We start from the raw sequence: 18,628 nt of genomic DNA, 5'->3' as shown, positions 1-18,628 counted from the left end.
GCGTCACTGCCAGAGGACGCTAAAGACGGAGCCGCAATGGAGCAGGTAAATATCGCGCAGCGCTCCCCTCCCCGTATACTTACCTGCTCCCGGCGCGGTCCCTGCAGTCCCTGCTTCCCCGGCGCTGCATCTTCTTGCTGTATTGAGCGGTCACAGTTACCGCTCATTTTCAGTCATGAATATGCGGCTCCACCTCTATGGGAGGTGGAGCCGCATATTCATTTCTGTAATGAGCGGTACCATGTGACCGCTCAATACAGGAAGAAGATGCAGCGCTGGAAGCAGGGACTGCAGGGACCGCGCCGGAGCAGGTAAGTATAACTAGACAGCCCCCGCCCCCCTCACCTGCCGACCCCCGGGTATGACTCGAGTATAAGCCGAGAGGGGGACTTTCAGCCCAAAAAAATGGGCTGAAAATCTCGGCTTATACTCGAGTATATACGGTAGATTATTTGGAGCGACTTAGCTTCTCTTGTTTGGGTCGCTCTCTTTCAGCGGATACTTCATATGTATCCCCAAAGGTCATACAGTCTCCCCACATAAGGGATTCCTACATCAACCACGGATTTATTTTTCTTTTCAGATTTTGGTGGACTTGATTGAAAATGACTTTTGACCTGAAAGTTTTATTATTTCGGGACTTGTTAGCTACAGGTCTTGATATACAGTTGTAATTGAGATTTCTTTTTGCATTCAGTAATCGTTATGTTGCTGAATCCTTTGTTACTTGATTGTTTTCAAATTCTTTTCAATAAAAACAGATTAAACATAAAAAGATACTGACAAACTGTATTTTAGGTATTAGGATGGAGGAAAAAAACCTAGCACCGACAGAAATTAGATGGATATATTGATTGTGTACTGTAGGTCCTGTTGGCCTCAACAAGAAATTTGGGATTAATGGATTACTGTAGAGAATAAATGGTTTGCTTTTTAATTGGGAGGAAATTACACTGCTCAAAAAAAAAATAAAGGGAGCACTAATATCCCACATCCTAGATATCACTGAATGAAATATTCCAGTTGTAAATCTTTATTCATTACATAGTGGACTGTGTTGAAAACAATAAAACCTAAAAATGATCAACATAATCACAACTAATATCCCACAGAAGTCTGGAGTTGGAATGATGCTCAAGATCAAAGCGGAAAAGCACAGGGCGCTTTAGTCCAGGTCTGGGAGGAGATGCTTCAGGAGAATATCCCCGCCTCATCAGGAGCATGCCCAGGCGTTGTAGAAAGGTCATACAGGCATGTGGAGGACACACACGCTACTGAGCATCATTTTCTAGTCTTGAGGCATTTCCACTGAAGTTGGAGCAGTCTGTAATTTGATTTTCCACTTTGATTTTGAGTATCGTTCCAAATCCATACCTCCATGGGATATTAATTTTTATTTACCATCAACATTTTTATGGTTTTATTGTTCACAAAGCATTCTACTATGTAATGAATACAGATTTGCAACTGGAATATTTCATTCAGTGATATCTAGGATGTTGGATTTTAGTGCTCCCCTTATTTTTTTTTTTGAGCAGTGTATTTATTCTTTGACCAGTCATCTTGATGTAGTGTAGTGAAATAAGCATTTGTCACTTAATTTACCTTGCTCAATACCATTATTTGCACTTTTATGTATGAAGTTTGATTTATTCACATTAATAGTTCATTCAACTGCATTATGAATTATATTTACACTTCTATACATCACTAATGCCACAGCTTCTGCCTTTAGTTTTACAATATTGCCTATATAAGTAATAGAATGTCCCCAGCTTTATAGAGCGCATGCACCCAGTCACTCCTCCAGCCGGGTGTTTGACCTCAGCGCACCAGCGCAGCCTTTTCATGCTAGTTTTCATGATGGCGGCACTTTCATGTGATTGTTCGGAGGACAGAAGTAATTAAAAAGTGGAAGTGAGTAATGAACTTTTGCACTGCTGCAGCCCTGATATTTTAGGTAGGAGGCCCTTGTAGATGTTTTGTATATGTATTGGATATAATTATTTGACTTCGTTAAATAATGACGTACTACCACCCCTGACGAAGAATGGCGAAAGACACAGGTGGGCAGGAAGAGATGCAAACAGCACATTACACTATGCATGTAAATTATTTAATTATTTTTGTAACATCCCTTTGAGTACACAATTATTTACTTGTGTATCTGTTCAGTAGATGGTCATTTATCTGGACTTTCTGAAATCTACTGAAGTACACAGAACTACCTGTTACATTTGCACTTGATGCATATAGAGGCTACCTATGTAGGGTGATTGTCATGCTGACAGTTTATTAAAGGGGTTAATCTGGAACATTAACACTGGTGGCCTATCCTGCTAATCAGCTGTTCCTGGGGTCAGCGGCGGCCAGAACTGCTCAGTTATGGAGCTGCACAGCTCAGTCAACTGTATAATAGCCATGGCTGTATACTGCACACCCATCACCTATTCAAATTAATAGGGGGTCGATACGCAGTACCCGGCTGTGGCCACTATTCTGTCGATGGAGCTGCGCAGCTCAGTCATTGCACAGTTACATGTTGGAAACAAAGTTGCATACGCACAATAATAGAATGATGCCAACAAGTCTGTCCTGCCCAGTTTTGGAGTTTTGTGTGAAATTATGTTCAATTTGCCTTTATGTCTCAATTTTTATGTTGTTCCAATACACAAAAAGGAAATAAATATGTATAACAAAACATGTGTAATTGCAATAATTTTCTAGGACAAAAACGTCATTTTTTTTTTAAACAATTTTAAGGGTGCCACCACTTTTGACCATGACGTTCCATACACGTGTTAAGTGCTTCAATTGGTAGCACATACGTAGCCTCGTGCACACAGCACTGAAGATCGTCCTTACTCTTCATTTTGCTCTCTATGTTGTTAAATATAAACCCAGAGCTCAGTAAATGTGACAGTTGTAGGCAATGATACCGATTATGGTTGCTATGGAAACGTTCACTTTGATACAAACCTAATACAAAGAACATTGTGTTACATCTGGAAAACACATTCCCTTACTACCACGACGATGGTACGTCACTAATTAACAGGATTTGGCAAGCACTGTAATGGGGCTGGCAGTGATGCCTTTCAATGCTGAAGCCACAAGTTCAACACCATTCAGGCTTCCATCGTCACTCAACAAGCAAGTCATGTTACAAGGGTTATTTTGTGGTACATATATTTTACTCTCATTGCCGAAAACAAAAATGGTACATTAAGACTAAGGCTACACTCCGACTTTGGCTGCGACAACTGCTGCAGTTTCCTTGGGTGCTGCTGCTACATCCCCAATCACTTCTATAGTGCCGTAACGTAGCAGCAGCAGCACCGGGCACACCCAGAGTCATCATCATATAGCCTGACGATTCAAAGATACTTTATTTAAAAGAAATCCATCACTGGGCTTTTGCCACCTAATCTGAGAACAGCATGATGTAGGGCCAGAGACCTTGATCCCAGCGATGTGTCACTTACTGAGCTGATTCACACTTTATAAAATCGTCGTTTCATCAGCAGGAAATTATCACTAGAGAACTAGTAAACCCACTCCCATGTAGTCCTCCATATTCATGACCTGTATAACCCTGCCTACACCAATGATTGACAGCTTTCTGCCTATGCAGAGTGTACACAGAAAGCTGCCAATCAGTGGTGTGGTAGGCGTTATACATACAGCGCTCATCATTCAGAGAACTGCTAGATATGCTGCAGATAACACATTGATGTTATAGAAATTGCAGCAAGTAGCCAAGTGATGCATCGCTGGAATCCGGTTCCCTGTCCATACATCATCCTGCTCCCAGATGGGCGATACAGTCCCTTCCAAAGAATGTTCAGCTGTCCCTGTACACCGGCGAGTACTTTCTGGATTGGTATGCACCAAACAGAGTATAATAAATAAACGAGCCAAAAGAACCTATTTTTCGGTGTGTATTTATAGGTGACTGGCTCAGGTTACAGGGCGCAGGTAACCAGCCTGCTTATTACGCCTTAACAAGGCTGAAAAATGAGGACATGAATTCCATTAGCTGGAATACAGCACATTTTTAGCCTTCCTGTCAGGGACACATTGGATTCACCACGGCGGTTTGCTCTGCAGCATGAAAATGAAAACTTCCTTTTTCACACTATATCTGCCAATTACTTATCAATGCCCTTAATAAACCTTTATCTAAAAAAAATCCCTGCAGGTTAATTAAACTATTTTCCCAGATAATGTACAAGGCCAGTCGGAAAACAAAAAACGGTATATATATTTCCACAGGGATGCTGTGAGCAATGTCTGATCACATTATATTAGATGGTTGATACTTCGGCAATCCCAATCAGCTTTTATTACCGCCACAGATCTCGCACAGTGTAAATGCGGCCACAAAACCAGGAGTGGTGAATACCGCTTCAGAGAGAACGGTTATAATGGTGAGATTGACCTGCGTATTTCAAAGGGTTAAGTCCGCCGTAACTTCTGCTGCGTAGCGTCTTAATCTGCGACGCCAGTCAATTTATGCAGCAGATATCCTCCATAGAGCGCACATAAGACTTCTAAACCATTCACAATGCCAGCACTGTAAAATGCAAAGGATTTTTGCCCCCGAGAACATAATCTTTATATAAAAATAAATAAAATAAAAAACAGGCGCACTTTTAGAATAACAGGTAAACCCTATAAATTAGCATTAAACATGAGGAATCGGCAGAACAATTATTCCGAACTCGTAGAATGTAACAACATATAAAATATTACACACGTAATATCGGCAGAAAATCTCAACTAGTAATTTAGGTTATGAATCCACAGTTCAAGAAGTTACCCACAACTATTGGTCCATAAGAAATACAAGTCACTGCATACCGTGTGATTTCTGCCCAAACTTCTAATGATCCAAGGGCACACGGAGCCAACAAAATGGAGACCAAAAAGAAAAGCGCCGCTGGCCCTACCACCACACACAGTGCGAAGAAGAAACGGGATCACACAAAAGGTAACTGGATTCTATAATCCAGTAGTCATGTCTTGTGGTGCTCAGCTTGTACTTGTAAACCAATGGATTTAGAAGAAAGCGGCGCTCACCGCCGGACGTTTCAGTAAAAGGCACTTTATTCCGGTTACAGGATTGCAGACAGACATCAGTGAAATGAGAAACCGCTGTTTGACGTGAGAAGACGCTTCTTCGGGCTCACACGTGTATGCAGGAAGAAGCGTGCAATCACTCAGAACAGCTATTGCTCGTTCCACTGATGTATGCAATCCTGTAACCGGAATAAAGTGCCTTTTACAGAAACTGCTGGTGGTGAGTGCCACTTTCCTTATTTTCTTCTAAATCTGTGGCCAATGAAACTAAACCCGTCTGCTTTAATATCTGCTCTGTTTGCAGCACATAGCTCAGGATTATTACTCTAAGTAGGACTCCCTAAAGCTGTATAATTTAGCCTAATATACGAAGAACATCTTAGAAAGTTGGTCATCTAAAACATAGCAGCCTGAGTCATGAGTGCACCCAAAGAGAAGCGAGCCCCTGTGCAAAAACTAATATATGGGCCCTTTAGAGTTCAATAGCTCATAATGCACAATTCCACCTGCTTTGGGGGTGGAAATGGTCTCCCTTAGCTTTCTTGCCACTGAGCAAATATCCAAATGGTATATCCGCCTGTGTCAAATGTTTGTCGTTAGCCATTGGCAGCGAACTCTACTTTTAAGAAGTACTCACCAACGTTTTTATCCTCTTAATTAGTGATGAGCGAATATACTCGTTACTCGAGATTTCTCAAGCACGCTCGAGGGTCCCACGAGTATTTTTTAGTGCTCGGAGTTTTCGTTTTTCTTGCCGCAGCTGAATGATTTACATCTGTTAGCCAGCATAAGTACATGTGGGGGGTTGCCTGGTTGCTAGGCATGTACTTATTCTGGCTATCAGATGAAAATCATTCAGCTGCGGCAAGAAAAACAATCTCCGAGCACTAAAAAATACTCAGAAGACGCCCGAGCGTGCTCGAGAAATCTCGAGTAACGAGTATATTCGCTCATCGCTACCCTTAGTACATTGATATCACCATATTATACAGCACTGTGTACTTACATAGTAACATAGTAACATAGTTAGTAAGGCCGAAAAAAGACATTTGTCCATCCAGTTCAGCCTATATTCCATCATAATAAATCCCCAGATCTACGTCCTTCTACAGAACCTAATAATTGTATGATACAATATTGTTCTGCTCCAGGAAGACATCCAGGCCTCTCTTGAACCCCTCGACTGAGTTCGCCATCACCACCTCCTCAGGCAAGCAATTCCAGATTCTCACTGCCCTAACAGTAAAGAATCCTCTTCTATGTTGGTGGAAAAACCTTCTCTCCTCCAGACGCAAAGAATGCCGCCTTGTGCCCGTCACCTTCCTTGGTATAAACAGATCCTCAGCGAGATATTTGCATTGTCCCCTTATATACTTATACATGGTTATTAGATCGCCCCTCAGTCGTCTTTTTTCTAGACTAAATAATCCTAATTTCGCTAATCTATCTGGGTATTGTAGCTCTCCCATCCCCTTTATTAATTTTGTTGCCCTCCTTTGTACTCTCTCTAGTTCCATTATATCCTTCCTGAGCACCGGTGCCCAAATCCTGACACAGTACTCCATGTGCGGTCTAACTAGGGATTTGTACAGAGGCAGTATAATGCTCTCATCATGTGTATCCAGACCTCTTTTAATGCATCCCATGATCCTGTTTGCCTTGGCAGCTGCTGCCTGGCACTGGCTGCTCCAGGTAAGTTTATCATTAACTAGGATCCCCAAGTCCTTCTCCCTGTCAGATTTACCCAGTGGTTTCCCATTCAGTGTGTAATGGTGACATTGATTCCTTCTTCCCATGTGTATAACCTTACATTTATCATTGTTAAACCTCATCTGCCACCTTTCAGCCCAAGTTTCCAACTTATCCAGATCCATCTGTAGCAGAATACTATCTTCTCTTGTATTAACTGCTTTACATAGTTTTGTATCATCTGCAAATATCGATATTTTACTGTGTAAACCTTCTACCAGATCATTAATGAATATGTTGAAGAGAACAGGTCCCAATACTGACCCCTGCGGTACCCCACTGGTCACAGCGACCCAGTTAGAGACTATACCATTTATAACCACCCTCTGCTTTCTATCACTAAGCCAGTTACTAACCCATTTACACACATTTTCCCCCAGACCAAGCATTCTCATTTTGTGTACCAACCTCTTGTGCGGCACAGTATCAAACGCTTTGGAAAAATCGAGATATACCACGTCCAATGACTCACCGTGGTCCAGCCTATAGCTTACCTCTTCATAAAAACTGATTAGATTGGTTTGACAGGAGCGATTTCTCATACACCCATGCTGATATGGAGTTAAACAGTTATTCTCATTGAGATAATCCAGAATAACATCCCTCAGAAACCCTTCAAATATTTTACCAACAATAGAGGTTAGACTTACTGGCCTATAATTTCCAGGTTGACTTTTAGAGCCCTTTTGGAATATTGGCACCACATTTGCTATGCGCCAGTCCTGCGGAACAGACCCTGTCGCTATAGAGTCCCTAAAAATAAGAAATAATGGTTTATCTATTACATTACTTAGTTCTCTTAGTACTCGTGGGTGTATGCCATCCGGACCCGGAGATTTATCTATTTTAATCTTATTTAGCCGGTTTCGCACCTCTTCTTGGGTTAGATTGGTGACCCTTAATATAGGGTTTTCATTGTTTCTTGGGATTTCACCTAGCATTTCATTTTCCACCGTGAATACCGTGGAGAAGAAGGTGTTTAATATGTTAGCTTTTTCCTCGTCATCTACAACCATTCTTTCCTCACTATTTTTTAAGGGGCCTACATTTTCAGTTTTTATTCTTTTACTATTGATATAGTTGAAGAACAGTTTGGGATTAGTTTTACTCTCCTTAGCAATGTGCTTCTCTGTTTCCTTTTTGGCAGCTTTAATTAGTTTTTTAGATAAAGTATTTTTCTCCCTATAGTTTTTTAGAGCTTCAATGGTGCCATCCTGCTTTAGTAGTGCAAATGCTTTCTTTTTACTGTTAATTGCCTGTCTTACTTCTTTGTTTAGCCACATTGGGTTTTTCCTATTTCTAGTCCTTTTATTCCCACAAGGTATAAACCGCTTACACTGCCTATTTAGGATGTTCTTAAACATTTCCCATTTATTATCTGTATTCTTATTTCTGAGGATATTGTCCCAGTCTACCAGATTAAGGGCATCTCTAAGCTGGTCAAACTTTGCCTTCCTAAAGTTCAGTGTTTTTGTGACTCCCTGACAAGTCCCCCTAGTGAAAGACAGGTGAAACTGCACAATATTGTGGTCGCTATTTCCTAGATGCCCAACCACCTGCAGATTTGTTATTCTGTCAGGTCTATTAGATAGTATTAGGTCTAAAAGTGCTGCTCCTCTGGTTGGATTCTGCACCAATTGTGAAAGATAATTTTTCTTGGTTATTAGCAGAAACCTGTTGCCTTTATGGGTTTCACAGGTTTCTGTTTCCCAGTTAATATCCGGGTAGTTAAAGTCCCCCATAACCAGGACCTCATTATGGGTTGCAGCTTCATCTATCTGCTTTAGAAGTAGACTTTCCATGGTTTCTGTTATATTTGGGGGTTTGTAACAGACCCCAATGAGAATTTTGTTACCATTTTTCCCTCCATGAATTTCGACCCATATGGACTCGACATCCTCATTTCCTTCGCTAATATCCTCCCTTAAAGTGGACTTTAGACAAGACTTTACATAGAGACAAACCCCTCCTCCTCTCCGATTTTTACGATCCTTTCTAAACAGACTGTAACCCTGTAAGTTAACTGCCCAGTCATAGCTTTCATCTAACCATGTCTCGGTTATTCCCACTATGTCAAAGTTACCTGTAGATATTTCTGCTTCTAGTTCTTCCATCTTGTTTGTCAGGCTTCTGGCGTTTGCGAGCATTCAGTTTAGAGGATTTTGTTTTGTTCCAATCTCCTCGCTGTGGATTGTTTTAGAAATGTTCTTACCTCCCATCTGAGTATGTTTTCCTGGGTCTTCTTTGTTCAAGTCTAATGTTTTTCTTCCCGTCCCCTCTTCTTCTAGTTTACAATTGCTTATTTTGCCTTATTCAGCTAATTCTTCTGTTTTTCTCTGCTCTACGCAGAAACAGGAAATCTCTGGTTCCTGCATTTACTTTTCCTCTGTTGAACCCCTAACCCAGCTGCTCTGTCCTCCCCCTGCCAGGGACTTTTGCAGTGACTCATGAGTCTTACAGGCAGGGAAAATTGACCTCCTATTTCTACATAGAGCTCAGAAGTATTCAGCTAGTCAGTTTTAAAGGGAACCTGTCCGCAGGATTGTGCTCCATCACCTACACACAGTGTCAGGTCGGTGCCGCTATACTGAATAAAATGATATTCATTATGAATACCTAAGCAGAGCACCACATGAAGACCCCCACAGGCCGCCCAGGGTACGACCATATCATTAACTCAAAACTGAAAATAAAGATTAAACCACAATCACATGACGCATTTCATCAACCAAGGTATCATTTTAATCAGTATTAAGGTGCCGACCTGACACTGTGTGTAGGTTACTGAGCACAATCCTGCTGACAGGTTCCCTTTAAATCACATGATGTGAAAGAAAACAGAGGAATTAGCTGGGAAGAAAGGCAAAATTAGCAATTTTAAGTGCACAGTCCTGTATAATATGATGATTGCAATATATTAAGAGGATAAAAACTTTGATGGGAGGAGTGCTTCTTTAAACAAGCTGACTTGGATCAGGTTTTTTCCAGTAGTGGGACAGAATGGAATAAGTGACTAATCAGGCACCTCTGGTATGGTGAATAATAGTAACGGAGGGATATGAAAATGTGGGACCAGGTAGACTGTAATTCAGCTGATGGAAGAAATCCAGAGACTATCTTGCACACATCAGTCCAAAAGTCTAGAAGATCTATCAATGCAACTTCTCTGATCAGCTCATCAGATGCTGCAGACCATTCTTCTGCTAGGCTGAGCACAATCGCTTGGACAATAGCTATCCAAACAATTAACTTGAAATCCCCACACAAATGTATTAGCAGCTGGATCAAACACAGCACTTTTACACAGGTTTTTGTCATGAACAAGACTCCATGCAAAATGGCATTAATGCATTCAACACGGTCATCAGGTTTTCATCAGACCATTTCGTGCTAATCAAAAGTGTAATCTGAGGAAAGTGTTATAAAGTCATCTTTCTATTAACCAGCACTCATCTGATCTTCCCAGTTAATACTATCCGACACTAGTATAAATGAAGGAATAAGACACTCACCAGTCGTCCTGTTCTCAAGTTTTTCATCAGATGGACCTGGAAGAACAAACAGTACATTTTACATAATAAAAAGACAAATAACCAAAGGGAACACATCACCAGAAAATGACCTACTGTACTTAACCCCTTAGTGACAGAGCCAATTTGGTACTTAATGACCAGGCCAATTTTTGCAATTCTGACCACTGTCACTTTATGAGGTTATAACTCTGGAACGCTTCAACGGATCCCGCTGATTCTGAGATTGTTTTTTCGTGACATATTGTACTTCATGTTAGTGGTAACAATTCTTCGATATTACTTGCGATTATTTATGAAAAAAACGGAGATATGGCGAAAATTTTTAAAATTTTGCAATTTTCAAACTTTGTATTTTTATGCCCTTAAATCAGAGAGATATGTCACGAAAAATAGTTAATAAATAACATTTCCCACATGTCTACTTTACATCAGCACAATTTTGGAAACAAAATTTTTTTTTGTTAGGGAGTTATAAGGGTTAAAAGTTGACCAACAATTTCTCATTTTTACAACACCATTTTTTTTTTAGGGACCACATCACATTTGAAGTCATTTTGAGGGGTCTATATGATAGAAAATAATGAAGTGTGACACCATTCTAAAAACTACACCCCTCAAGGTTCTCAAAACCACATTCAAGAAGTTTATTAACCCTTTACGTGCTTCACAGGAACTGAAACAATGTGGAAGGAAAAAATGAACATTTAACTTTTTTTTGCAAACATCTTAATTCAGAACCATTTTTTTTATTTTCACAAGTGTAAAAACAGAAATGTAACCATAAATTTTGTTATGCAATTTCTCCTGAATACGCCAATACCCCATATGTGGGGGTAAACCACTTTTTGGGCGCACCGCAGAACTTAGAAGTGAAGGAGCGCCGTTTGACTTTTTCAATGCAGAATTGGCTGGAATTGAGATCGGACACCATGTCACGTTTAGAGAGCCCCTGATGTGCCTAAACAGTGGAAACTCCCCACAAGTGACACCATTTTGGAAACTAGACCCCTTAAGGAACTTATCTAGATGTGTGGTGAGCACTTTGAACCCCCAAGTGCTTCACAGAAGTTTATAACATAGAGCCGGGAAAATAAAAAAATCGCTTTTGTTTACACAAAAATGATCTTTTTGCCCACAAATTTTTATTTTCACAAGGGTAACAGGAGAAATTAGACCACTAAAGTTGTTGTGCAATTTCTCCTGAGTACGTCGATACCCAATATGTGGGGGTAAACCACTGTTTGGGCGCACCGCAGAGCTTGGAAGAGAAAGAGTGCCGTTTTACTTTTTCAATGTAGAATTGGCTGGAATTGAGATCGGACGCCATGTTGCGTTTGGAGAGCCCCTGATGTGCCTAAACAGTAGAAATCCCCCACAAGTGACCCCATTTTGGAAACTAGACCCCCCATGGAACTTATCTAGATGTGTGGTGAGAACCTTGAATGCCCAAGTGCTTCACAGAAGTTTATAATGCAGAGCCGTGAAAATAAAAAATATTTTTTTTTTCCACAAAAAAGATTTTTTAGCCCCCAAGTTTTTATTTTCACAAGGGTAACAAGAGAAATTGGACCCCAAAAGTTGTTGTCCAATTTGTCCGGAGTATGCTGGTACCCCATATGTGGGGGTAAACCACTGTTTGGGCGCACGGCAGAGCTCGGAAGGAAGGAGCGCCGTTTTGGAATGCAGACTTTGATAGAATGGTCTGTGGGCATTATGTTGCGATTGCAGAGCCCCTGATGTACCTAAACTGTAGTAACCCCCCACAAGTGACCCCATTTTGGAAACTAGACCCCCCAACGAACTTATCTAGATGTGTGGTGAGAACTTTGAATGCCCAAGTGCTTCACAGAAGTTTAGAATGCAGAGTCGTGAAAATAAAAAATATTTTTTTTTCCACAAAAAAGATATTGTAGCCCCCAAGTTTTTATTTTCACAAGGGTAACAAGAGAAATTGGACCCCAGAAGTTGTTGTCCAATTTATCCCGAGTACGCTGATGCCCCATATGTGGGGGTAACCCACTGTTTGGGCGCACGGCAGAGCTCAGAAAGGAGGGAGCACCATTTGACTTTTTGAGCGCAAAATTGGCTGTCATGTTTGGAGACCCCCTGATGTACCTAAACAGTGGAAACCCCCCAATTCTAGCTCCAACCCTAACCCCAACACACCCCTAACCCTAATCCCAACCTGATCCATAATCCTAATCACTAACCCTAACCATAATCACAACCATTACTCCAAAACAACCCTAATGTCAACCCTAACCATAACCCTAATCAAAACCCTAAATCCAACACAACCCTAATCCTAATCTCAACCCTAACCTCAAACCTAACCCTAATCCCAATACACCCCTAATCACAACCCTAACCTTAACCCTAATCTCAAACCTAACCCTAATCCCAAGCGTAACCCTAATGCCAACCCTAACCCTAATACCAACCCTAATACAAACCCTAACCCTAATCCCAGCTCTAACCCTAACTTTAGCCCCAACCCTAACCCTAGCCCTAAGGCTACTTTCACACTTGCGTCGTTTGGCATTCCGTCGCAATCCGTCGTTTTGGACAAGAAACGGATCCTGCAAATGTGCCCGCAGGATGCGTTTTTTGCCCATAGACTTGTATTGCCGACGGATCGTGACGGATGGCCACACGTCGCGTCCGTCGTGCACTGGATCAGTTGTGTTTTGGCGGACCGTCGGCACAAAAAAAACGTTCAATTAAACGTTTTTTTGTACATCGCATCCGCCATTTCTGACCGCGCATGCATGGCCGTAACTCCGCCCCCTCCTCCCCAGGACATAGATTGGGCAGCGGATGCATTGAAAAACTACAGCTGCTGCCCACGTTGTGCACAATTTTCACAACGTGCGTCAGTATGTCGGGCCGACGCATTGCGACGGCCCCGTACCGACGTAAGTGTGAAAGAAGCCTAACCCTAAATTTAGCCCCAACCCTAACCCTAAATTTAGCCCCAACCCTAACCCTAAATTTAGCCCCAACCCTAGTCCTAACCCTATCCCTAGCCCTAGCCCTAACCCTAACCCCTAATTTTAGCCCCAACTGCTGTTCTCCTGCCGGCCGGCAAATGGAGACAGATGGCGGGCGCACTGCGCATGCGCCCGCCATTTTCTTCTGCCGGCGGCCAGGAGGAGCAGCAAGAGGATCCAGGGACACAGGTGAGTATGATAGGGTCCCCGAATCCCCCTATTTCTCTGTCCTCTGATGTGCGATCACATCAGAGGACAGAGAATTACACTTTACTTTTTTTTTTTTTTTTTGCGGTCGCCGGTAAACAGTTAATTACCGGCGATCGCAAAACATGCGATCATGCTCTTTGGAGTCTCGGCTACCCCCGGCAGCCGAGACCCCAAAGATTCTCGCGGGGCCGGCCGGCGGGCACACTGCGCATGCGCCCGCCATTTTGAAGATGGCGGCGCCCACCGGGAGACACGAGCATCGGGGAAGATAGGCGAGTATTGGGGGGGCTACCTGGGACCCCTTTTCTCTGTCCTCCGATGTGCGATCACATCGGAGGACAGAGAAATTAAAAAGAGATCGCGTTTTTTTGTGTTTTTTTTGCGATCGCCGGTAAACGGTTAATTACCGGCGATCGCAAATGCGGGGTGGGTTAAAAAACCCCCGAATCATGTTCTCTGGGGTCTCGGCTACCCCCGGCAGCCGAGACCCCGGAGAAAATCCGACTCTGGGGGGCGCTATTTACTTTTTCCACAGCGCCGTTAATTAACGGCGCTGTGGTTTAAGTACCCTTAGCGGCCGCCGTTAAAAGGCGTATCGGCGGTCGCTAAGGGGTTAAATCAGGTTTTTGCGACATATGCTATGCATTTTTTTTTTAATATCACAACCTTTAATAAAAGAATAATAATAATATACGGTATATATGTATATATATATATATATATATATATATATATATAATGCAAAGGTTTTAATATAGCTTTTATATTTATTAAAGGTCCTGATATGAAAAGAAAATAGGCACTAATATATAATATAATAGGCACTAGTGAGAGTGTGTGTGTGTGTATATGTGTTTTTGTGTGTGTGTGTGTGTGTGTGTGTGTGTGTGTGTGTATATATGTGTTTGTGTGTGTGTGTGTGTGTGTGTGTGTGTGTGTGTGTGTGTATATATGTGTGTGTATATGTGTTTTTGTGTGTGTGTGTTTTTGTGTGTGTGTGTGTGTGTGTGTGTGTGTATATGTGTGTGTATATGTGTTTTTGTGTGTGTGTGTTTGTGTGTGTGTGTGTGTGTGTTTTCACTCTGGTCACTGAGGCAGGATTACAATACGGCAAGTCTCCTTCCTTTACAGTTCTGATGACAAATGATCCATCAAATCACAATAGGTGATGGCACTGCTAACCCTGCTCCTTCCTTCCCAAAGACCTTTGCACAGGCTCATTACATACTTCAATATAAAAGATTTGAGTTGTGTTTGATCATTGTTGCAATGCACATGTATTGTTTCCTGAAACATCAGAGATAGTTAGGATCTAAAAAAGCCCCAAATTGCCACTGTAAAAATTGCAGGATTTCTATTTTTCTATTTGTACTTTTATATTTTTAATACAGATTCTGATATGTATAAAACAAAAACACCACATTTCCAAAGATTAACAAAAAAAATACATTTTAACACAAAAATCTGATTTAAACTCTAGACCATTTTTGATGATGGCTCCCCTTTAAAGCAGGGGTGTGAAATCTCTGTTCTTGCCAAGGGCCATTTGGATATTTATACTATCCTTTGGGGGCTATACTCCGCCCACAAAGTACGTCCTGATACTGTCACTAGCTTTTATTGCCTGCGCCTCTGCGCTCAGTAGTGAACACTGTGTGCCCATGCACCCAGAGCAAGAAGAAACTAATGGGCCGGCAGCTGTCAAAATACAGCTGGCGGCCCAAGCAGTGAGGTCCCCGGGAATCTGCTGGAGGACCCCGATCACAGCATCGCTAGTGGTCTCTGCTGCCATAGGGTCAACAACTAAGAATATAGACCAAACCATAGTCTCCCTCATCAGGACAGAGATATGTAATGGTGGGCTGGCTGAGAAGACTATCATGTGGATCTTGGGAGTGTTTCTCATTGTGGAGGTTTGCAAATTAGCTCTCATCTAAAAATAAACAAAGCTATAAAATCATACAAAGTTAGAGTTGGAGGGGACCTCCAGGGTCATGTCCAACCCCCTGCTCAATGCAGGATTCACTAAACCATCTCAGCCAGATGTCTGTCCAGCCTCTGTTTGAAGACTTCCATTATAGAATCATTGCCCTATAAGTCAAGATCCAGGGCAAAAACTGATATATCTGTCTGCAAATGGGCGTCTCTTTTGGAGAAGACTGATTTGGTGTATATCCTTAATCATTTTGAAGGATTGTTAAAATGTTGAATATTGACCATAAGGGTAGCTACCACTAGGTGGCACTAGAGATTGCTTGCTTTCTTCTGGAAGAGCGCTAATTTGCATATATTTTTTACCAGGGAGCACAGTCAGGCCAGCAAGACCCCCAGACACACCTCACCGTGATGCAAGGTCGATAATTAGCAAGAATTTTCTACAAATACGGCACATCTATGATGAATACAGTGGCTCTGATTTCTGTCCTAACAACCCCAACCAAAAATGACTCGGCATGAGTAAAAGGAAATGAGCACTCTCGCAATCCGCGCTCCACTTCCAGATTTGCCTATTCTTAAGTCTCTCTCCACCCTTTGCCAAGAATGAATTGTTAAACATTTCCTTTTTAAGATGTTTTTCATAACAGTAATTTGTCATAAAATAGTAGTAATCTAAAACCTTCAGGCAAAAAGCACCTTAATGCAAGTGTTTGCCGACATATGTCAAATGCGATCATTTAACAGCAATACCTTCTATTAACTGGAACAAGTGAATTTTAAGATGAAGATTATTGCCGATTAGCCAAACAAATATGTAACTAAAATGAATTGTAGTTTCTGGTAACGATCACACCATCCATGTATGAGGTACAATAAATGTTTAGAAGGCCGCACATAAGCAAGCAGTACAGATTTGCATAGTCTATAACAAAATAATCTTTCCGAGACAGAGTTCACACGTTTCTCAAGTGTAATAATTAATCTTAGGCCAATTTCACACATCCATGTATCACTAAGGCCTCGTTCACACTAGCAGTATCTTACCTCAGTATCTGTAAGCCAAAACCAGGAGTGGGTGATAAATACAGAAGTGGTGACTATTATACTATTAAGTGTTTCTATTATACTTTTTCTTGGAGTGGAACACTCCTGGCTTTGACCGATTTTGCTTACCTACTACAGAGCATGACATACAGACTAGTTGTCGGCCTCCTGACCCAAACTTAGCTGGACTCAAATACACACGTGGTTAAAATTGTTGGTACCCCTCGTTTAATGAGAGAAAAACCCACAATGGTCACAGAAATAACTTGAATCTGACAAAAGTAAGAATAACTAAAAGATCTATGAAAATGAACAAATCAAAGTCAGACATTGCTCTTCAACCATGCTGCCAAATAATTTTTCTTTTTTAAATAAAACTCATGAAATAGGCCTGGACAGAAATGATGGTACCCTTAACTTACAGTAATATTTTGTTGCACAACCTTTTGAGGCAATCACTGCACTCAAATGATTCCTGTAACTGTTAAAGGGAACCTGTCACCCCGTTTTTTGAGATTGAGATATAAATACTGTTAAATAGGGCCTGCGCTGTGTGTTACTATAGTGTATGTAGTGTACCCCGATTCCCCACCTATGCTGAGAAATAACTTACCAAAGTCGCCGTTTTCGCCTGTCAATCAGGCTGGTCAGGTCGGGAGGGCGTGTTCACAGCGCTGGTTCTTCCTCAGCTTTACGTTGGTGGCGTAGTGGTGTCCGCATGTTGAGGTGACTAATCCACTGTGGGCACGTGAACAAGCAGCGCGCGATCTGCGCTGTCATCCCTTTCGTCGGTGGGGGCGGCCATCTTCCTGGGGCCGCGCGTGCGCAGATCGAGTGCTCTGCTGCACGGGGCTTCAGGAAAATGGCCGCAGGATGCCGCGCGTGCGCATTAGAGATCGCGGCGGCCATTTTCCCAAAGCCGAGATGCAAACTCCGTGCAGCAGAGCACTCAATCTGCGCACGCGCGGCCCCAGGAAGATGGCCGCCCCCACCGACGAAAGGGATGACAGCGCAGATCGCGCGCTGCTTGTTCACGTGCCCACAGTGGATTAGTCACCTCAACATGCGGACACCACTACGCCACCAACGTAAAGCTGAGGAAGAACCAGCGCTGTGAACACGCCCTCCCGACCTGACCAGCCTGATTGACAGGTGAAAACGGCGACTTTGGTAAGTTATTTCTCAGCATAGGTGGGGAATCGGGGTACACTACATACACTATAGTAACACACAGCGCAGGCCCTATTTAACAGTATTTATATCTCAATCTCAAAAAACGGGGTGACAGGTTCCCTTTAATGAGACTTCTGCACCTCTCGACAGGTATTTTGGCCCACTCCTCAAGAGCAAACTGCTCCAGTTGTCTCGTGTTTGAAGGTTGCCTTTTCCAGACGGCATGTTTCAGCTCTTTCCAAAGATGCTCTACAGGATTTAGGTCAGGACTCATAGAAGGCCACTTCAGAATAGTCCAATGTTTTCCTCTTATTCATTCTTGGGTATTTCTAGCTGTGTGTTTTGGGTCATTATCCTGTTGCAAGACCCATGACCTGCGACTGAGACCAAGCTTTCTGACACTGGGCAGCACATTTCTCTCTAGAATCTCTTGATAGTCTTGAGATTTCATTGTATCCTGCACAGATTCTAGATACCCTGTGCCAGATGCAACAAAGCAGCCCCAGAACATAACAGAATCTGCTCCATGTTTCACGGTAGGGACAGTGTTCTTTTCTTGATATGCTTCATTTTTCCATCTGTGAACATAGAGCTGATGTGCCTTGCCAAAAAGTTCCATTTTTGTTTCATCTGTCCATAGGACATTCTCCCTGAAGCCTTGTGGCTTGTCAACATGTAGTTTGGCAAATTCCAGTCTGGCTTTTTTATGATTTTTTTTTTTAACAATGGTGTCCTCCTTGGTTGTCTCCCATGAAATCCACTTTGGCTCAAACAACGAATGGTGAGATCTGACACGAATGGTCCTTGAGCTTCAAGTTCACCTTTAATTTGTTTCGTAGTTTTTCTGGGCTCTTTTGTTACCATTCGTATTATCTGTCTCTTTGATTTGTCATCAATTTTCCTCCTGCG

At 42.2% G+C, this 18,628-nt stretch overlaps 1 protein-coding gene across 1 annotated transcript in view; it reads right to left on the bottom strand.

Annotated features, from left to right (window-relative positions):
• GTF2F2 (general transcription factor IIF subunit 2) overlaps positions 1-18,628 on the bottom strand; it is a 345,191-nt gene that overhangs the window by 269,911 nt on the left and 56,652 nt on the right. The window contains exon 5 of the mRNA XM_069758261.1: positions 10,344-10,379. Within this exon, the coding sequence (XP_069614362.1) occupies positions 10,344-10,379 (36 nt within the window). The remainder of the gene's footprint in view (positions 1-10,343; positions 10,380-18,628) is intronic.

The sequence above is a fragment of the Ranitomeya imitator genome, chromosome 3 (genome assembly GCF_032444005.1).
Source record: "Ranitomeya imitator isolate aRanImi1 chromosome 3, aRanImi1.pri, whole genome shotgun sequence".
Lineage (NCBI taxonomy): Eukaryota > Metazoa > Chordata > Amphibia > Anura > Dendrobatidae > Ranitomeya > Ranitomeya imitator.
The sequence above is the reverse complement of the archived record's forward strand: the minus strand, read 5'-3'. Positions and strand labels throughout refer to the sequence as shown.